Raw genomic sequence first — 18,452 nt, forward strand, 5'->3', positions numbered from 1 at the left:
TTTATCATAAGGAACTGGTAGTTGTTGGACTTACTCAAAACAGTCTGCAGATGTGGTACTAAATATCTTGAGTTACCTTTTTCGTCTTTGAGAAAGTTGTGTTTTATAATCCCTTAACTTCATATGGAATAACACGTGAAGATGGTAAATATAGTCATGAATTTAATTTTTAATAATTTCAGGTAAATTTGAAACTCTCTATATCTACTTTGATGTCTCTTTTTTAACTTTTGAAAGTATTTAACACAAAAACCTTTATCTAATAAATAGAAGATTCCTGTTTGTGTACAGACTCTTAAAAAAAAAACAAAAACAAGTTACAAACTGGGAATTGTGCTACATGGGAAATTAGGCTTCTACAGATAATTTAATGTTTCTGTAAGGCTTTCTTTTTGTTTGTTTGTTTACAGTATTTTATTCTTGCTCTTGTTTTATTTACCACCATTTTTAAGTGTGAATTTTGTGATGTTGTCTTTCAAGATCATAGGAACTTTGAATTTATTCTGATTCCTCCTTAAGGGCAGTGTTTCTTTGTAAGTTCACTGCTTCCATGTCTGCGTTTTGGATATTGACTTGCTATTGATTAAATGTGGGTGAAGTGCTGTAGGAGCATGTCAGTTTTGAGGGGATGGTGTGGAGGCAGATGATAAATACAATTGTGGGGCTTTTTTGGAAAATTTCTATTTTTTTTTTGCTTCAAAATTTTCTGAAGTAATGTCATGTAATCTGTCTGTGAAGGGCATGTTCCTCTTGCAGCTGAACTTCCTTTCTTCATGTCAACTTTATCTAAAAGTGAAAGCAAGACTACAGAAATATTCTGTACAAATTTAATTTTCTTCATGAAAACATAGGGAACAAAGAAACTTCTTTCTAGGATCATATGCAGATGATGAGTATTAGGTAATTCAATGAGTAGCTCTACTGACTTGTTTCGGACCAGCTATCTTCACTGTGCAGTGCTTGCTGGAGTAACAGTTCGTTTCTTAAACTGCTTTGGTTGCAGGAGCAAAATAAGGGCATTCTTGAAAGTGCATAGAAGTACAATGTATTTTCATCTTTTAGCCATATATTTAATGACCTTGGGAAGAAATTCAGGGTGCTGCTCTTATACAGGTACTTTTTTACAGGAGTATAAGAAAGTTTCTGTGTTGGATATGTGGAAGACTGAATTGGGACTGCAGTTCAGGAAGGAAGGAAGGAAGTAGTTTGGGCACACAGAGTGTTTTTGTAGCCACATTGTACTGTACTACAGAAGCTGTTTGCTCCTCTAGCAAAAGGGAATATTATGTTTATCACATTTCTAGTCACAGTAGCAGGGAGATATCCCTAGCCTTGTAGTGGTACAAGTCATATGTTGCCAAGAGGAAGGTTCGTGGGGTACACAAACACAGAGTGATTTCGGGTGGTCATTGTGAAATATCCAAGAAAACGTGGAAAATACCCTGTTGTCTCATAGAAATGGAACAAACTGCTTTCTTAAGGCGTACCTGAAAATCAGAATAAGATTGTGGTTTGCTGCAGCAAATGGTACATGGAGCACACACAGCCATGTCACAGATACGCCTAAGTATTCAATTAAAAAACATGGAGAGTGGGCACAGGTTTTTTTGTAGCATCCATTTACTTTTTCAGGCTATCCATTTGTGACAGTTTCATGACAGTCGTTCCCTGCAATGCTCAAAAACAGTGCTCTTAAGATGTCACTTTAAATTAAAGCCAAGATTTTGAATGAAATAACTTATTTATATTTCTGATCTAAATTTCAGTGGCATGCTGAGGCTAACTTTGCTCAGGTTATTTTCTCTGTCACGAAGGCAACTTTATTTAACTGCTTGAGTTTTCTGTGCTTTCATATATAGAACACAGTTTGTATTGGCTTACAGGCCAAAAGTACTTGCCAAATGGATGCTGATCTTTCCCATGCCCATTTCTGTTTCCTGTTGGGGTTTATTTGTGAAGTAGCACACACACAGTGCTGTTCCTTTTCAGCAACTTAAAAAGCGATTTTCCTTAGTTTCTGGAATGAAGACCAAAATGGCAGGTTTTTTTCAATCTTTCTGTTATTTTATGCTCTTCGAGTTTCTTTAAAAAAAAAAGGTATTTATATGGTATTTTTTTCTGGAAGATAATTGGAGTAACAGGATCTGTGAGTTGTTACCACAGCCTAAGTTAAAAAGTACGACTGATGGCCCTTTCTTTGATCTTCTCTTAGAGCAGAGCAAATCAATTCTGAAACATAAGCCTAAATTTTAGAATTTCTGTCAACACAAGTAAAGGAAGAGGGGGCTTTAAAACAAGTGCTAGGATTTTCATTGAAGCCATAGAAGGATATTTTGTTCCTCTTTGTATTTTGGTTTACCTATGGTCTAATTGCAGAAAATAGCTGAGGAAACTAAGAGCTGTTGAAAGAGGGCTCTCAGAGACAGATGTAGTAATCCTATTGCTTTTCTTTGTTCTTTGGGATGCATCGTTTTCCAAATATAATTGTGCATAATGCTGGATTCTCCTTAGAGAGTAAAGCTATTAAAAATACTGATGAAGAAACTGGCATTAAGGAGGGGACTGAGGATAACACTCAAGCTTTCTGCAAGACTTCTAGTCCTACTATTTAAAATAAGAACAGAGTTCACTTGGCTGCCTTAAGTGATTGAATTTTGGATTATTTCCATCAGTAAGTATTTGACCACGTCAAGGCCAATCTTTGCTTTCCTCAGTTCTCAACAGCTCAGCTGGATCATCCACTAGGATGTTCTGTCCAGTGCATCTCCAGAGAGAGCTCTGAAGAAAAACCCAGCACCCAAGAAATTGTGAAGGATCGCTGTTTCTATTGTGACTCGAATGCTCTGCAAGTGCTCAGAGACACTGGGGAGCCAACACAGAATCCTGTGTTCAGCTAGTTAGTGTAATAAGGTGTGAGAACTGCTAGCATGCAGGTTTCTGGAAACCCTGGGTCTTGATTTACACATAGAAAACGGTTGGATGTGTTGTATAGATACCCTAATTTCAGTGTTCTGGCTGAATTCCAATGAGTTGTTCCATTCAGCTTATCTTAATTCCTCTCTCTAATTTGAATTAGTTGAGATATCTCCATCTTCTCTCTTATGCTATTCATTCTGATGAGCAGTGTTAAATGGATTGCTGTTTTTTCAACCTGACATTGCTGTATTTTGTCAGTAACTGAAAACATTCCAAAACATGCATATGGTTTGCAAATTACTTTGACTACGTAAAATTATTATGAGTAAGTTATTTTTTTATCACTATACCTTCAGCATTTTGTAGTGAAACGATTATAAAATACTATGATTCCCTTTCTGAAATGTACTTAAATATATTGCTTATGCACACCCATTCTGAGATTTTGAATTATAGTACTGGGGTAGACAGTCTGATTTCATTTACACTGCTTCCTTAAGTGAGACTTAAATTTGTTCAGCTGGATTTGAGATACACACATAACAAAGAAATAATCTGTCTAGATACTGGAGAACTTCCTGAAAGGACATTGGAAACCATTAATTCAGCTGCTCAGAAGGCAAGGAAAGGATTAGGCCTGCTGGCTGGAAAGGATGGTGTGATCCGCCTCCCAGCCACTTGTTTCCATCCTCTCATTATCCCCAAGAAAGAAGAAGGAATTTGCTTCCCTTTGCTCCTAGAAATACAAATTTGCCCTTTTGTACAGTGTCAGCCATTTGAATTCTGTACTTTACAGACTTTTGGACTTCAGAGTGTAAGGCAGCGTTTCTTCCCTAAAAGTTCTTTTGCAGTCATGAATAATTTTCCTCTCTCTGGAATACTTACGACTTAAAAGTTATTCTGCACGACCCAAAAGCAATGAAACATAGAAACTAGCAGGTAGAAATTTTTCCAGACGGCTCCTACAATGAAAAGAATGAAAGAAACCTTAAGGCACTGAGGAGGGGGAAGCCAGTGCACCTTCAGGTGGGTGATGAAGTCAGTGGAGACAGTGATTGTCTGGTGGTGAGAAAACAGGGGGAGGTATCTGCCCTGCTGCTCAGGCTAGTCCTGGGGCAGCAGGGTTTGTGTTGGGGTTATGCTGTGGTTTTGTTTTGATAATCTTGTAAGCAGCTCTGAGGGACTAAAAGCTCCCATTAGAATAGATCTGTGTATAATTGCAATTAACTAGATTTCTGGACATCCTTACATGATCGCAGAAAGAGAAAGTAAGCATAAAGTGAGCCTTGAGGAATGACAAATGAAAATGTGAATATATTCATTTCATTTCTGTTTGCTTCTCATTATATACACCACAATCCAAAGTCTGCGTTTTCTATCCTTAATCTGTTTCTCCTCTTTCACTTTTTAGTGCTATAAGAAGTTGCAGGAAGTGGTTGATAAAAGCGAGTATGTGCCTCTGAAAATGACCTCTCCAAATTAAACAATCCATACTAAAAACTTTAAAAACATTCTGACGCATGCATAATTTTGCCCTTCAATTTTGTCCTATCCAATAAGAAGAAAAGCATTTTAAAAAAATGACAAGGCAGTTTCCTTTGACAAAAGTCAGGACCTTCTGTCTCAAAATCAGGTGGTTTACTTTGCTTTTGCTCTGATAGCTTTTTTTTTTTTTTTTTTTTTCTTTTTTTTTTTTAGTTTCCATTAAATTGAGGCCAGGGAAAGTATTAGAATTTGATCTAATTTGTTCAGGGTTCCCCTCTAGCTTAGAGGTTTCCTTTTGTAAATGAGAGATCTTGAACTCTTAAAATGGGGTAATTGCATGTGATAGAGATGAAGGAAAATGATTCACTGAAAATAAAAAGAAGAGGGAAAAGTCTGAATAAAGCAAGTAATAATGAAATCTCTAGTTTTTCCACTGCTAGTGGAAAATGGGAGCAATATCATGATAGCCAGGGAGAAAAGTAATCCATTTTCCATAGAAGATGGAAAAAATAAACAGTAGTTTATTAGAGATTCAGAAAGGGAAAATGAATTGATTTGAACTTTAATAGTAACTCATTAGGGTTTGTTGCACCATACTATATCTTTAAAAGAAACTCAAAAATTTATGGCTGTTTAGAAATGCAGTAAAAGCTTTTGTAGTTAATGAAATAGGCAATTGGTTGAATTAAGTTTCCTCTTCTGATGTACCTTTAAATTATGAGGTAGTATAAAGTGGTTATTGCCAGATGCAGAGCCAATAAATCAATTTCAAACACGATACAAATAAGCAAATTGCTCTAATCAGTGATCTAATGAATTGTATGAATAAATGTATAATGTCTTTTAGAAAATGACAATTTTTAACCAGGGGAAATAGTGTCAGTGATTACACAGTCATTTTATAGTATGATGTGTGTCCATTGGGTACTGTATAGAATCATTTTTGTGTTAAAGTTTGTAATAAACAAACGTGTGTGAATAATTTTAATTTTGTTATAGAATGTGCATAGCAAGTGAAATTAGTTGCTAAAATTGTTTTCTGTTTTTTTTTTTGCTTATGAAAAGCACAGAAGAAAAACAACTTAAGTGTGTTGTACAACCTCTGTTTCATTCAGTCTGTCTCTGACATACACTTGTGTTTTCTTTATGTGTTTGTACAGTAATGAATATGCAGTTCTTGTCTCAGACAGTAACCTGTAGGCTGTACAGATTGTAAGGTCATTGTCTACTGGGAGGCAAAACTGCATAAAGGTAATAAATGTATTTGATATAGTTCATTTTAGTAGAGTTTGCTGTTTTCCAGGTGCAGTTAAAAACCAACATTTCAAGTCAGTATGTAATTCGTACACAGCCAACAAACAACTGTCTCTCTACGCTTGAATGTGCGGCTGTTGCTCTCACTATCATGGAAAAAAATAAGAATATACAAGAGGTATGTAACTAATTTCAAATTCTCAAGTTTTTTTCTGTTGTGAGTAGTAGAATGGCAGCAAAATTACCTAGCTATTAATACAGCATTTAACAATGAAAATCATGAGATTGCATTTGACAGTTTTGTTAGACAGCAAACTAAAAAGGGGCTACCAGTAGAAACTATTTTTCTACAGATAAATATTTGTTGACTTTAGTATTTTGAGTTTTCTGTGACTCTTGTAACCCTGAAAAGTCTGTTTAGTTTTCCTATGCTGTGTTCAACATAGCTGTCAGATTGCTGATGGAACTTATTAGATTTACTGGTCTTGATTGCTTTGACAGTTTTGTTTTCAGAACTGTAAATGGCAGTACAGTATTTTTTGTCTTGTCCCATGATGGAATTAAATTGGCTCTTTAGCCACTAAGGATTGTCTTTTCCTGGGGAGAGCTCACAGATAAAAATCTTGCCTTAATGATGTTGTCAGATCATCGCCTGTAAAAAAGAATGTATTTAGTGCTGAAATATTTATCGTGGATGAATGCAGAATTTGCTTTACAGACCAGTTTTGCCTGTGGTCATGCTCTATTTTCTATTTGGAGAAGATTGCTCATTGATAACAACTGTTATTGCCAACTCAGTTTCTCAGTTCCTTTTTTTCCTTTTTTTCCTTTTTTTCCTTACTTCCTTTATCTACTGCTTTACTTCCTTTATCTACTGCTTTCCTGAGACAATTCAACTAGTCTTAGGGATAGTCTTTATCAAACTTTCCTTTTGTGCTGTGCGGTTTTCACTTTTGTTTTTCTCTTGATTTGAGTTTTGTTTTTCTTGTACTTGCTAGTCAGTCTCCCTTTTCTTCTTCCCTCTTTTTTATTTGACTTTTTTATTCACTGTTCCTCTCTTGTAGCTTTTACGTATTTTTAACTCAGCAGTCTCTGTTTCGTCCAGTTTGTTCTTTTCTTCTATCTCATTTTTCTTTCTCATTACATGCTGTCATCTTATGCTACTTCCTTGCATGTATCTTCCTGCAGTTTGAAATGTCTTGAGAAGAATTACTCAGATTCTCTTAATCCATGCATTTATAAAGAAATTGTTTGATAAAGCACCAAGTATATGTTCTGCTGTCCACAATGTAGAATAAAAACCTGTAGAGATGACAAAATCAAAGATTTTGTCCAAAACTGTGCTGTACTGTGGTGTATGTTGTATGTGCACATGGTGCACAGATGCACCGTAGATGTGGTAGTTACCTCCTCCTGTGTTTTTGACATTTCTTATTGCAAAACTTCAAAACAGGTGATCACAGATTGTTTACCAATTATGTGTACTCTAATTTACATAAGTGTAATGTTGGATTGATTTCTTTTTTTTATAACATATTTTTGGGGGGCTATTTCCTAACAATATTGCATTTAGATTTATTTTACGTGCAGTGTTAGCTTACTGTATGTTCTGTTGTAATGTGTGGAATTTACATACTATACTCCTATGTTACTGAAGTTATATTTACTCTGTAGTATGATTAGCATTTTGTGGCAGCAGAAAATGTTAGTAAACTTGGGGGTGATTATATAACCTACAATCACATCGATCATTAATTTTCTTGAAGTCAGAAAGGCATGTTGGTTATTTAATTCATTGGTATTGAATGGCACGGTAGGCAACGTTTGGAATTTTAGGCCTGGATCTAGAAGGTTTTGTGCCTTTGACTTTATTCTGCTTCTTTTGAACAGTAGGTAAACTTAAGTAAAGTCAGTACAGGCTATTTATCTTAAATCACACATCCTGTAAGACATTTTATGTATGTTTGTATGTGTATGTGTACCTTTAAAAGTTTATTTACATCATTTGAGATCAAATACGAATTTGTTCAATTTTCACATCTGATTTCTCATTCAGATATTTTCACCAGTCTCTACATAGTCTGACAGGGGGGAGTAGTATTATTTCAGGTACTATCAGTTGGAAGCTCTTGAGAATTATTAAAATATATCTTAATGTATTTTTTAAAAAAGGAAAACTACTTCCAAGATGTGAGAAGGTAGGGGAATTTGCCAGTTGGCTTCAGTAAGTTTCTATTCTTCTTAATTAGTATATTCAAGTACTTAACTGCCTTTAAGTTCAGTTACGATCTCAGTTTAAAATTACTGAGCTGATAAAAGTCTTTGAGAATGACTGCTGGTCATTCTCAAGTTGTTTAAGTTAGTTGTAGCTAGTCTCAAAATATTTACTGAAGTCTAATAATCGTGATCTTTTAAAATAGGTAAATATGATCTTCTGAAGTCAAAGAGCAACAAGGTGTTCTGTAACTCTCAAAAAAAAAGAACCCAATAGCTGATCTGGTTTGACGTAGACAATTAAGTATTTTAGTTCATGGAAAATAATAAGTTTTCCTTTGCAGAAGCTAGCTTGTAGACTACAGATGTTACAGCTAACTTGGAGAGAAATGCTTTTGTGAGTCTTTCCTACTGACCTCCTGCACTTCTGCAGGCATGGAATGCAACCCACTGGCTTGTGTCTTTGTGCTCACAACACTTAGGTGTCATTTGAAGAATTTGGGTGTAACAGTGCTTAATTTAAAGTTTATCCTAGGTCAAAGGAAGCTAATTGGACATTAGCCTTTTCCTTGCGAGTTTAGATCACACTAGTCTGTGATGAAAGAGGTAACGTTCTTTTTTGGGTGACAATAATATCAATTTAGTAAGCCTTTTGAAACAGATCTAGTAGTAGTTAAGAGCCAGACCCAGAAAACCAGAAAATGAAGAATGCACAGTTAGTAACCATTTGAGTTAAGTCGGCTTTAAGTTGCTTCATTAATCCTGCATAGTATTCCTAAGCAGAAGCAGCGATGCAGTCTAGTCCCTAGTACAGCAGTCTAGCTACCTTGATCACAAGACTGCTTTCTGAAACCCTGCCTCAAGTTATTTTCATGCAATCACAAGCAGTTTCTTTACTGCTACTTTTTATTATTATTATTATTACAATTTGGCTGAGTCACAGCAGTGATTGTAGTCGGTTGCTAAGGTCAAGTTAAAGAATGTGGCTGGAACTGGAGATGAGAGTCTGTGTGTAAAAGGAAGGAGTAAGGAACTGTAGCAGGTAGGTGGATGTGTGGCTTTTTTTCCCCGTAATCACAGATGTTCTCTGTGGCTCCAACGGTTGTAGTTCATCTTTTTTTTAAAGTAGTTCTTGAATAAAAAACCTTGAATAAATGATGTTTCTAAGATAGCCTACTAGAAGATTGAAAAGATTGTTTTTTTTTTCATCTCTTCCTTCTCCCTCTCTTCCATTTTTTTCTGCAGACCATACTACGTCCTCTTCAAGCTTTGTGCTCTTTCCAGCTTCAGCATGGAGCCCAGATCCACCACAGCAAGGAGCATCTTCTTAAAAATGGCTTATATGACAAGCCAATGCCAAAGAATAAGCGCAAACTTAGAAGAATGGAACTTTTGTTAAATAATGTAAAAATATAGGAAAATTGTACCTACCGTACAGTGGGATGTATTTGCAGCTTGCCAATGAATATGGATCTGAATTGAATCCAAGGAGTTGTGCGTACTGTAACAAAGCAATTTGGAGGCCCTTCATAGTTAAAAAGAGTTTACCTCCAATAAGATGAACAGTAATGGAGAAGCTTTTTTATTCCTTTGTTCAGATGATTGAAGATTATCCTAATTTCCTTTAGAAAAAAAAAAAAAAAAAAATGAAAATTTGGAGCTTGGTTTAGATTTATGTTATCTCTTGGATGAATAGTAGCTGTTCGATTTCTTTTGGAAAAGTTTGATCACAAAACAGAATATCAGTGTAACGGACTGGGAAGACTTCAAAATTTAGAAGTATATGGAATCTTGGTTACTTTAATTTCAGAATCTAATTTTTGAAGGTTTTCAAAGATTAATTCCTTATGTTATTTAGGTCGCCACGTGTAAGTCATGTTTTTTGGACAGTTCTTTTCAGTGATGAGATTTATATTTTGTCCCTTTTTAAAATGAATGTGTATTTTACAAGGCCACCAGATTTAGTTTGTCTCTTAAACTTAGTTGTTAAAATTAAGTCCACATATTTTTATGTGAACCTGAACCCTTCTGGTCAAACAACAACAACAAACTAGACAAAACAATAAAGTCAATGTAGAAAATCATTTTTTGGATTATAACTCAGGTGCTAAAACTAAAGTTTTTTTTCTGCAGAAAGGAACGAAGGGGACATTTTTGCTTCGGGCCAGCAATATACATCATATCCATACCCTTACAAATAGCTATTGGGACAGTAAAGGAGTTAAACAAGTCCTGTGTGGACAGCCCATTCAGAAGTATGATGGAATGACAAACGGTTATTTCTGGGTACAACCTACTAACATGTTTGCAAATCCAGTAAGTTTCTATGCGCTCTTTGACTAGTTATCTCTTTTACCAGTGATATCTGTGCACTTCCTTCTAAAAAAACCTGCTAGAAGCAGAGAATTTGAGTATTTTTACAAGCTTTGTGAATTAATGGCTTATGATCTGGAGGAAAAAAAAAAAAAGTTGAAAAGATTTTAAAGTTCCATTCTTCATAAATGCCTCCATCATGAAACGGGTGAAGTTGCTTACTCTTTATTTTACTGTCTATTCCACTCAAGGTAACAACATGGAGATAACTGTATACTAATTAGTTTTTGACAAGGGAAAGATATTTTGCTTCTAATTTTTCAAAAGCAAGTGAAAAAAACTCTGCAAGTGGGAGATGTAAACACAACTCACCAATTGAACTGAAAACACTTCTACAATTAACAAGAGAGGTCAAAACCAGGTCAGAGATAAGCTAAGAAGCTCTGGTTAACCCTAAGCTAACAGTGACCTTTTGTGTAGCCATGGATTAACAATTCAATTTGTCTGGCTGTGCTAGTGAAATTTGTATAACCTTGCCCTCTTCTGTTCTATGTAAGTGCTCTATTTGCTTCTAATATCAGTAAACCTGAATTAGTTTTGACACATCTGAAGCAAAACAGTCACAAGTGATGAATGATCTTGTGGATGAACTCTTGGGGCAGAGGAAGGGTGTGTTTATTCCTGCAGGAGAAGCACAGTGCAGAAATCTCTATGCTCGTGTGGAATCAGAACTTGTACAACTTGTGTGTGTGAGACACTGCCTCTAGTTTTGGGCTGACGTAGCTGGGAATCCCTTTTCCCCATGCTCTTGGGTCTGAGCATTTATAAAGGAAACAAGATTAGCAGTTAGGATTTATTCTTACTGCCATACTGACATATAGGTAAGATATTTATTGTATATGTTGATTTTGTTCCCCTTATTTTAAACTCCTTTAGAACAACAGTGTACCTTTTGACCTACATTGCACAGACTGTTTTTGTACAGAGAAGTCTAAGTGTATCTTTCAACAGAATGAGTGCTTATGTTATAGAGAACAGAAAGATACTTGTTCTACACATGGGTTTCACAGACATCTGCAAGATCCTTAGAATTGTAAGATCAGAGAAACAGTTGTCTTAATTGAGTTATAATCCTGCATTATGCATACAATCTCTGAATTCAGATTTTTCATGTTTTTCAGCAAAGGGTAAGTTCTGCACAGCTTACTTTTCAGTAGTTAGCAGGATCTGTGGATCTAATGCTGGATTCATGGAAGCCTTTAATTGCTAGTTCCCCTTGTTGCAGTGCACAGTGCAACAGTTGCTGAAGAAATAAAAAATTATTCACTGCAAACCTCCAGACATTTTATTTAAGTTTTCTGTATGCCCTGTCACAGCTATAATGTAGTGATCACTTAGATGCAACACAAATACTAATATGAAGCTCAATTTCAGATTTGCTTGAATCTATTGAACACAAAGTGCCACACTTTGTTTGCTTCTTTCTTTTTGGTGGAACTTGTCTGGCCTTAAAAACATGCAATAGAAAAAAATAGCAGTAGTAGAAGTTTAGGAAATTTCAGGTGTTTTGAATTTGGAGTAAAGCTCTAAGCACATTACTTCAAAGAAATGGGTACTCTAGTCCAAACTCCTTGATGAAAGTTGTGCTTGATGAAGCAGCACACTTTGCAAGCAATTTCATTAGAATGAGTTTAATTTGCAGGGTTTTTTGTTTGTTTGTTTGTTTGTTTTCTGTAATGGTCAATCTGTTTCATTTTTCCACTTACCAAAAGATTAATGAATCAAAACCAGCAGTCTAACAAGATATTGATTAAAAAAAAAGGAAAGCATTTACTTCTGATGTTTGTTTCTTTGTTCTTGTCCTCTTTGTGCTTCTGAATGCTCCTACCATAATGAAATCTGCCTTCTGTTTGCCTCTTGTGTTCTGCTTAGGATAATCTGTGTTGTAGATAGCAGCCTTTGGGGCACATGTAAAAAGTCTGCAAAGGTGGGTATTATTAAATCTGTGTATTTTCATTGTCTGTAAGTAGTCCATAAGATTAAAAAAAAAAAAAATAGGTAAAGCTAGAAATCTTTCAAATCGAGAACATAAGAAAATCCTTATGTTTATCAAGTGTTCAAATGAACAGTTAAGAGGTGTGCAGGACAAGCATAAATGGTTTTGGAAGATGGTGTTACAGAATTATGAAGAAATTATTTACTGCTTTATTTTTCTTCAAATAAGTTTCTTCAAAACTTTTCAACTGACTCCAAAACTGAGGAAAACTATTTTTAGGCATGGATTTCCTCCTCAGCTGCAGTTTTAGATAAAAGACTGTTCATGATGCATTGTTTTCCACAACCTTCCTGTGTATTTTGAAATGTAATTAAATGCTGAACTTTTAGAAAAGGGTAGCAGTTCATGTTTTTCTCTTGAGGTTTGTGTTTATTATGCCTATATACTCAAACGTTAATAAATTATGTATTTGTTTCTGCTTCAAAGCTATAAAAAATCTAATTTGCTGTGGTCATGTGCTACTGTTTCTCTACAGAATTGAATTTGTTTGCATATTCTAGTATCACAAGGATGTAAACCAAATCTTATGTTGTGCCTTTTTAGAATCTTCCATTCAGCTGATGAATAGATGTGGCTTTTTCTGTGCCATTTCAAAAAAGGGTTCCTTTGTTTTCTGTTAAAGTCTGCAGCAAGACTGATTTTTTTCAGCAGTGTCTTTCAAGCTTTTCAGTTTCAGAGCTCTCCTGTCTTTCTACACAAGTGGCTGCTCCTGTTTGCTATCCCACCATCATGCACATCTTCCCATACTCAGTCATAGAATCACAGACTCATAGAATGGCCTGGGTTGCAAAGGACCGCAGTGATCATCGAGTTTCAACCCCCTGCTATGTGCAGGGTCACCAACCAGCAGACCAGGCTGCCCAGAGCCACATCCAGCCTGGCCTTGAATGCCTCCAAGGATGGGGCATCCACAACCTCCTTGGCAGCCTGTTCCAATGAGCATCATCCCCCAAACACTTCTTCTCCAGCTCAGCGTCCTGCTGGCAATAATAATCCAAATATCCTGTGGCACCCATGCCCTTTCCTTCTCAAATTCTTCTGTTCAAGTACAAAAAAAGCAAGCTCTATTCTCATCTCCCTTCTGTAAAACATGTGTGTTAGGAAGTTCCATGTACCTGCAGCTAATGAGTTTGTTCCTTGTGTCCCTTGTGACAGTCCATCCAAACTCCTAGCAGTTCATGTCCTGAGTGCTGCTGCTTTTGTAGTCGGGGACAGGTGGCAGGGAATCAAAAAGGCAGAAAGAAGGGAAAGTACTGTGCTTTAAGAAGTTAGTTAAGGGCCTAAGATTAAAGTTGCTTGTAATTTACAGGCTAGCTGATACAGACCTCAATTCATCACTCTGGCTTGGTGTTATCCCAACAGTTTGGCTCATTTGCAGAGTATATCCCAGGTGACTGTTTTGTCTTAATGTTCTAAGATGCACAGAAGCCTTCTTTAGACCTATTTGGTGCCTATCTCTTTTCTGTGTGAAAAGGTTTTTTTATTGCTAAACCGCAGAAAAATTGCTATTGTACATATATGCCTGCAGTGCTTGCAGCACAGTTAACAGCTGAGGGTGTTGCATACATCCCACTTGATCTGGGTCTGTGCTTGCCTGCATATTGCACATCTTCTGTCACGGCTGTAAGAGGGAGCAGACGCTCAGCTGGAAGTAGCTTTGAAAAGCTCTCTCTGCCCATATAAGCAATAATTAAAAACCTCAGTAGTTGCAGCAGACCATATGCCATGCTGTGGCCTGCTGTGTCTGTAAGGACAGGTAACATGTTTGAGCTGAAACTAGGAATTTGCCTGCTGTATGAATACTGCAACTAAGTTGTCTGGGTTTGAATTTAAGGCTAACCCTCAATAAAGATGTGTATCAGAGAGCTTATAAAAATGTTTTAAAACATATTAAGTCAAGTCTTTTCCCTTGTGTGTTAGTGGAACAGAGCAACTTAAAATATTTGGCAAATTAATAATACATTAATCACTTTATTTGCATAAGTAAATGCATGTATGTGAATACACATAATATGTTTTCAGTATGAATGCATAAGTAGTTATAAATAATCACCAGCTTTTAAATCACTTTTGAAAAAAAGAATAACTTTCTATTAAGGAAAGGTCAGTGTTTCTATCTCCTTGTCTTCTCTTTGCTGTAGATGTTTGCATGAGTATTTGAAAATACAGCAGATGGCTAGAGGAGACTAATGGAATTTATTTATTTTTTTTCTTAAGTGGATGTGTAGAGAAATTGGTTATGTACTCATTATAATTCAGCATTTGCAGAGCTGAAATCTGAGTTTGACCCTTCTCCATAGCTATTAACAGTAGGCATTGAGCAAAAGTGATGTTGTAGAAAATTAATTTATCAATTATGGTACTTCATTATGCTTGAAATAAACCTTTGAGGAACTTGAATTTTATACAAAATCAAATATCCTATTTTTTTCGGTGCTGGAATTCAGTAGGATGTTTTAAGTCGTTACTAGATGTACCAAATGTGGAATAAACAATGGGAAAAATACTATATTTAGGTGGAACAATACCCTGTTAGAATTTTACCTAGAAAAGTTATGAGAATTTTCTTTTTCACTATAAATACTTACAGAGTAGACTTTTTTTTTTCCACTGGAGCACAATAAAATTATGCAGAACTTCCATCTTATTACTTGTTCTGCTTCATTCTGGATTGTAATACTCAGAAAGCCCTTCTCATCAGTTTTCCCCTTAGGAAGTTGTAGAGTGCAATAACGTCTCCCCTGAGCCTTCTCTTCTCAGGATGAACAAACCCAGCTCATGCAGCTTCTCTTCATAGGGGAGATGCTCCAGCCCTCTAATCCAGGACCTCCTGGATTGCTTACAGCTTGCTGTGTTGCTGATCACCAGATGTTTTTTATTGTTCTAGTCCCTAATTTTAGCTCACAAACTCTCAAGCTGATGGTGGCTTTTCTCAGAGGCGGCTATTCACAATCTGTCTGTTTCTTAAACGTAGAGGGTAACTCCCTCATCCCTCCTCCCTAGTCTATCCCTTCTAAAATGCTTGTGGCTCTCAGTCATAGTATTCCATTTGTGTGACTTGTCCCACCATTTTTCTGTGATAGCAGTTAGGCCCTAGCTACAGATTGCACCCTGGCTTCCATCTCCTCCTCTTATTTCCCCATTCTGTGTGTCTTAGTGTTGAGGCACTTCAGCTGGGCTGTCAATTGTCTTACCTTCTTAAGGATCCCCCAAAAGTTCCTTTGGGACAAATCAGAGGTTTTCCCCTGCTGCTTTCTACAGTGACATTGTTCCCTGGTTCTTTCTTCTCTGTTACTCAGATGCACATCCTCTTCCCATCACAGCTGTTATTTAAAGGTCCATTAATCAGCTCAACCAGCTTGCTTCCCAGAACAAGGCCTTCCTGGTCAGTGGCATCCTATCATATATCAAGACTCCCAGTCTTTCAAAGGTATGTCCATAATATCCAAAGCTCTGAGCACAGCACCATTCACACAACCATTCATTCAACTGATCTCTTCTCCTTCTGCTCAAGTCCCAGTCACTAACCAGCTATGTTTTTTTTTTAATGGAAGGTAGTAGTAGTCAGATATTAGCCAAAAATATTCAGCACATTTTTAGCCCTTTCTTTGTTCAGAGTAATTCTCTCTCTGAGCATGCATTTTTTAGTAGACAAAGTGTGTGTTTCAGTTGAATTTGAAACAATTGCCAGCTTGTTGTTCTGTTTTTCTTTATTCATCTGTCTCTCTCCAACAGACAACTGCTCTTTCCTCCAGGATTCATATTGATAGCCTCGCTGTGATCAGCTAGAGTTTCACATTCTTCAGCAGGTCAAAATGAGCTTATACCTCTTCCTGCAGAACTGAATCATTCCCTCCTCTTTCTTTAGACAGCAGACATGGTTTCTTTTTGACCCCATTTTCACTGTAGACATTTTGCAGAGCTGTTCTGTCAATGTTGGGGCATTATGTGCTGTTGATAGGAGGTAGAAGAACAGAGTTTGAATATAAATGTCTGTTGCAGTTACTATTCACTAGAGGTTTACTTGAGATGAAAAAAAATTAAAAATCAATATTTGTCAAAAGATAAAGTATTAAAGCGAGCTTTTAAGGACCAGATTTTGTATCTTGCCTAAGAACAAGTAATGGGAGCTCTGCATTTATGTGCCTTTCAGAAGACTCAAGGAAAGTCACAGCCCTTGTGCTGCACAGAATGAAGAACAGTTCCAGTTCTACATCTCTGGATGGAGGCATGTGTCACTTCAGAGAGGGAGGGAAAGGGGCATGACTGTTGTACGTATCAGAGTGGTTGTGACACTATCTATATTATCACTGTATGATCAAAAGGGTGGATGGCTGACTTTAAGCCTTCTTTGGGATGCCTTCCTTTAAGTTTTTAAGGGCTATGCAGCAAAAGGAAGTTAGGTGTTTTTAGAAAGGAATCCAGAGAAGCATACCCTCCCTGGTAACACTGTTCACCATAAACATAAACTGCTCTGACTTACTGTTGTATTCATAGCATGTGTGTGAGAAAATGATACCTAATTTAAAGTGGTACTGAAGTATGGAGAGAGGGAGTTGTGCATGTTAGGCTTTGTTTGTTTGCTTTTTAAGGTGGGTGCAGGTGAATTTATGAACTGGAAAATAACTGTTAAAGAAAAGTTTAGATGTAGAGACAGGTTTATTGCAGAATCTGAGAGCATAAACCCCATGATTTGCATCTTCTCTGACTTTCTGGCACTTTCGAGTCAGAAGAAATACATTGTGAATGCTTTAAACTTTCAGAAAGCTGGGGTCAGTCTTTGCCTTAATATTCTGCTTCAATTCTAGAGCAAGGTCCTTTCCTGCACTTTGCAGTGGTATGAACTTTGCCTTTGCAAAGGTTTGGGTGAAGTTCTAATGTAGACTGAATTAACTAAGTTTATAGATGTCTTTGATTTCTTTGCTTATAAAGGATGGAGAACATTTCTGGCTCCAGATCACTGTGTCTATTCAATGGCAATGGCAGAGCTTCTTTAATTTTATAGGTTTTTCTAGAGTTATTATCATATTACTATCATATTCCTTTATTTTGAGAAAATCCCTATTGACTAGAAGTAGGTATTTGGTGGGTATTTACCTATTTACAAAAAAATTCTATTTGTGTAAATCAGTTGATATTTACTCACTAATTTTTAGAAACTTTGCATTCTGCAGAACAGATTTCACAATTTTTAACCCAAGATGCTGTCTCTGATACATGGCAGGTAATAGGCATCCATGAGTAAGTGCTTCACACAATATTTTTTTTGTTTTGGGGTGGGGTAAGGGGTGTGGAATGTAGTCCTTTTGGTTAGCATTGGAACTTAATAAAGGGGAAAAAATAAAATATGACAAGATTGTTCTGCTGACTGATTTTTCCAGCCAAGTTGATGATTTCTACAGGGGAATGCCTCATGAATTATTCAGATAAGAGAGAAGCAAGTGCCTCACTGTCCAATGACTCAATGAAGAAATCATGTTGAAGCCAAAGCATCCTATGTAAAATGTATGATCCTCTTAAAGCTGATGTTTAAGTATTAATAGGTTCTGTCCTGTCAGGTAGCCAGGGCTGCAGGAGGACTGAATCTGAAACAGCATCTCTTCTGAAGCTGTCACAAATGGTTTCTTCTAAGATACAGCTACTTGGATGGTCACTGTTGCCTGAAGTTTCACCAGGCTTCAATCCTCAGGCAAGTTGAACTGGCTTTCAAAAGAACACGTGCTGTCAAAATTTTACATGTTGGTCTGGAAAAACTGCAGGGAAGGAGCAGGTACTGCATTTCACGTTCCTTTGCCTCCTGAAGAGTTAAACTGTGTGCGTATATGTGTGTGTATTAAATACTGTGAACAGGAAGAGAAAACTTTGATAGAAATCCAGTAACCTGGTAGCTCTTATAATAAATGCGTAGCAAATACCAAATGTTGAATTTTAATTTAGTGATTATCAAACAAATATATTTGTTGTCCAAAAAAGCCTCAGTTTTATTTGTCTTGTTTTTCTGTTTCATTATTGCTGGCTAGCAGGGCTAGAGTTGGTCCTCTGAAGTGACTGTGCCTGACTACTCCTTTAGCTTTTGCCATACTGTCATTGTGCATTTTTACACTGGAATACGGACTTCACTGCACTGTGTAAATTTGTTTCAACATCCCAGAGCTGCAAATATGTTCGAGTGCAGTGGCATTCAAAAGCTCAATATAATACCTGGAGAGCTTAT

At 36.5% G+C, this 18,452-nt stretch overlaps 1 protein-coding gene across 1 annotated transcript in view; it reads left to right on the plus strand.

Annotated features, from left to right (window-relative positions):
* DTWD2 (DTW motif tRNA-uridine aminocarboxypropyltransferase 2) overlaps positions 1 to 18,212 on the plus strand; it is a 72,370-nt gene extending 54,158 nt beyond the window's left edge. The window contains exons 5-6 of the mRNA XM_085213544.1: positions 5,705 to 5,833; positions 9,115 to 18,212. Coding sequence (XP_085069670.1) covers positions 5,705 to 5,833; positions 9,115 to 9,285 — 300 coding nt within the window. The 3' untranslated portion in view covers positions 9,286 to 18,212. The remainder of the gene's footprint in view (positions 1 to 5,704; positions 5,834 to 9,114) is intronic.
* Positions 18,213 to 18,452: the final 240 nt, after the last annotated feature.

Source organism: Meleagris gallopavo, chromosome Z (genome assembly GCF_905368555.1).
Source record: "Meleagris gallopavo chromosome Z, MGAL_WU_HG_1.1, whole genome shotgun sequence".
NCBI lineage: Eukaryota > Metazoa > Chordata > Aves > Galliformes > Phasianidae > Meleagris > Meleagris gallopavo.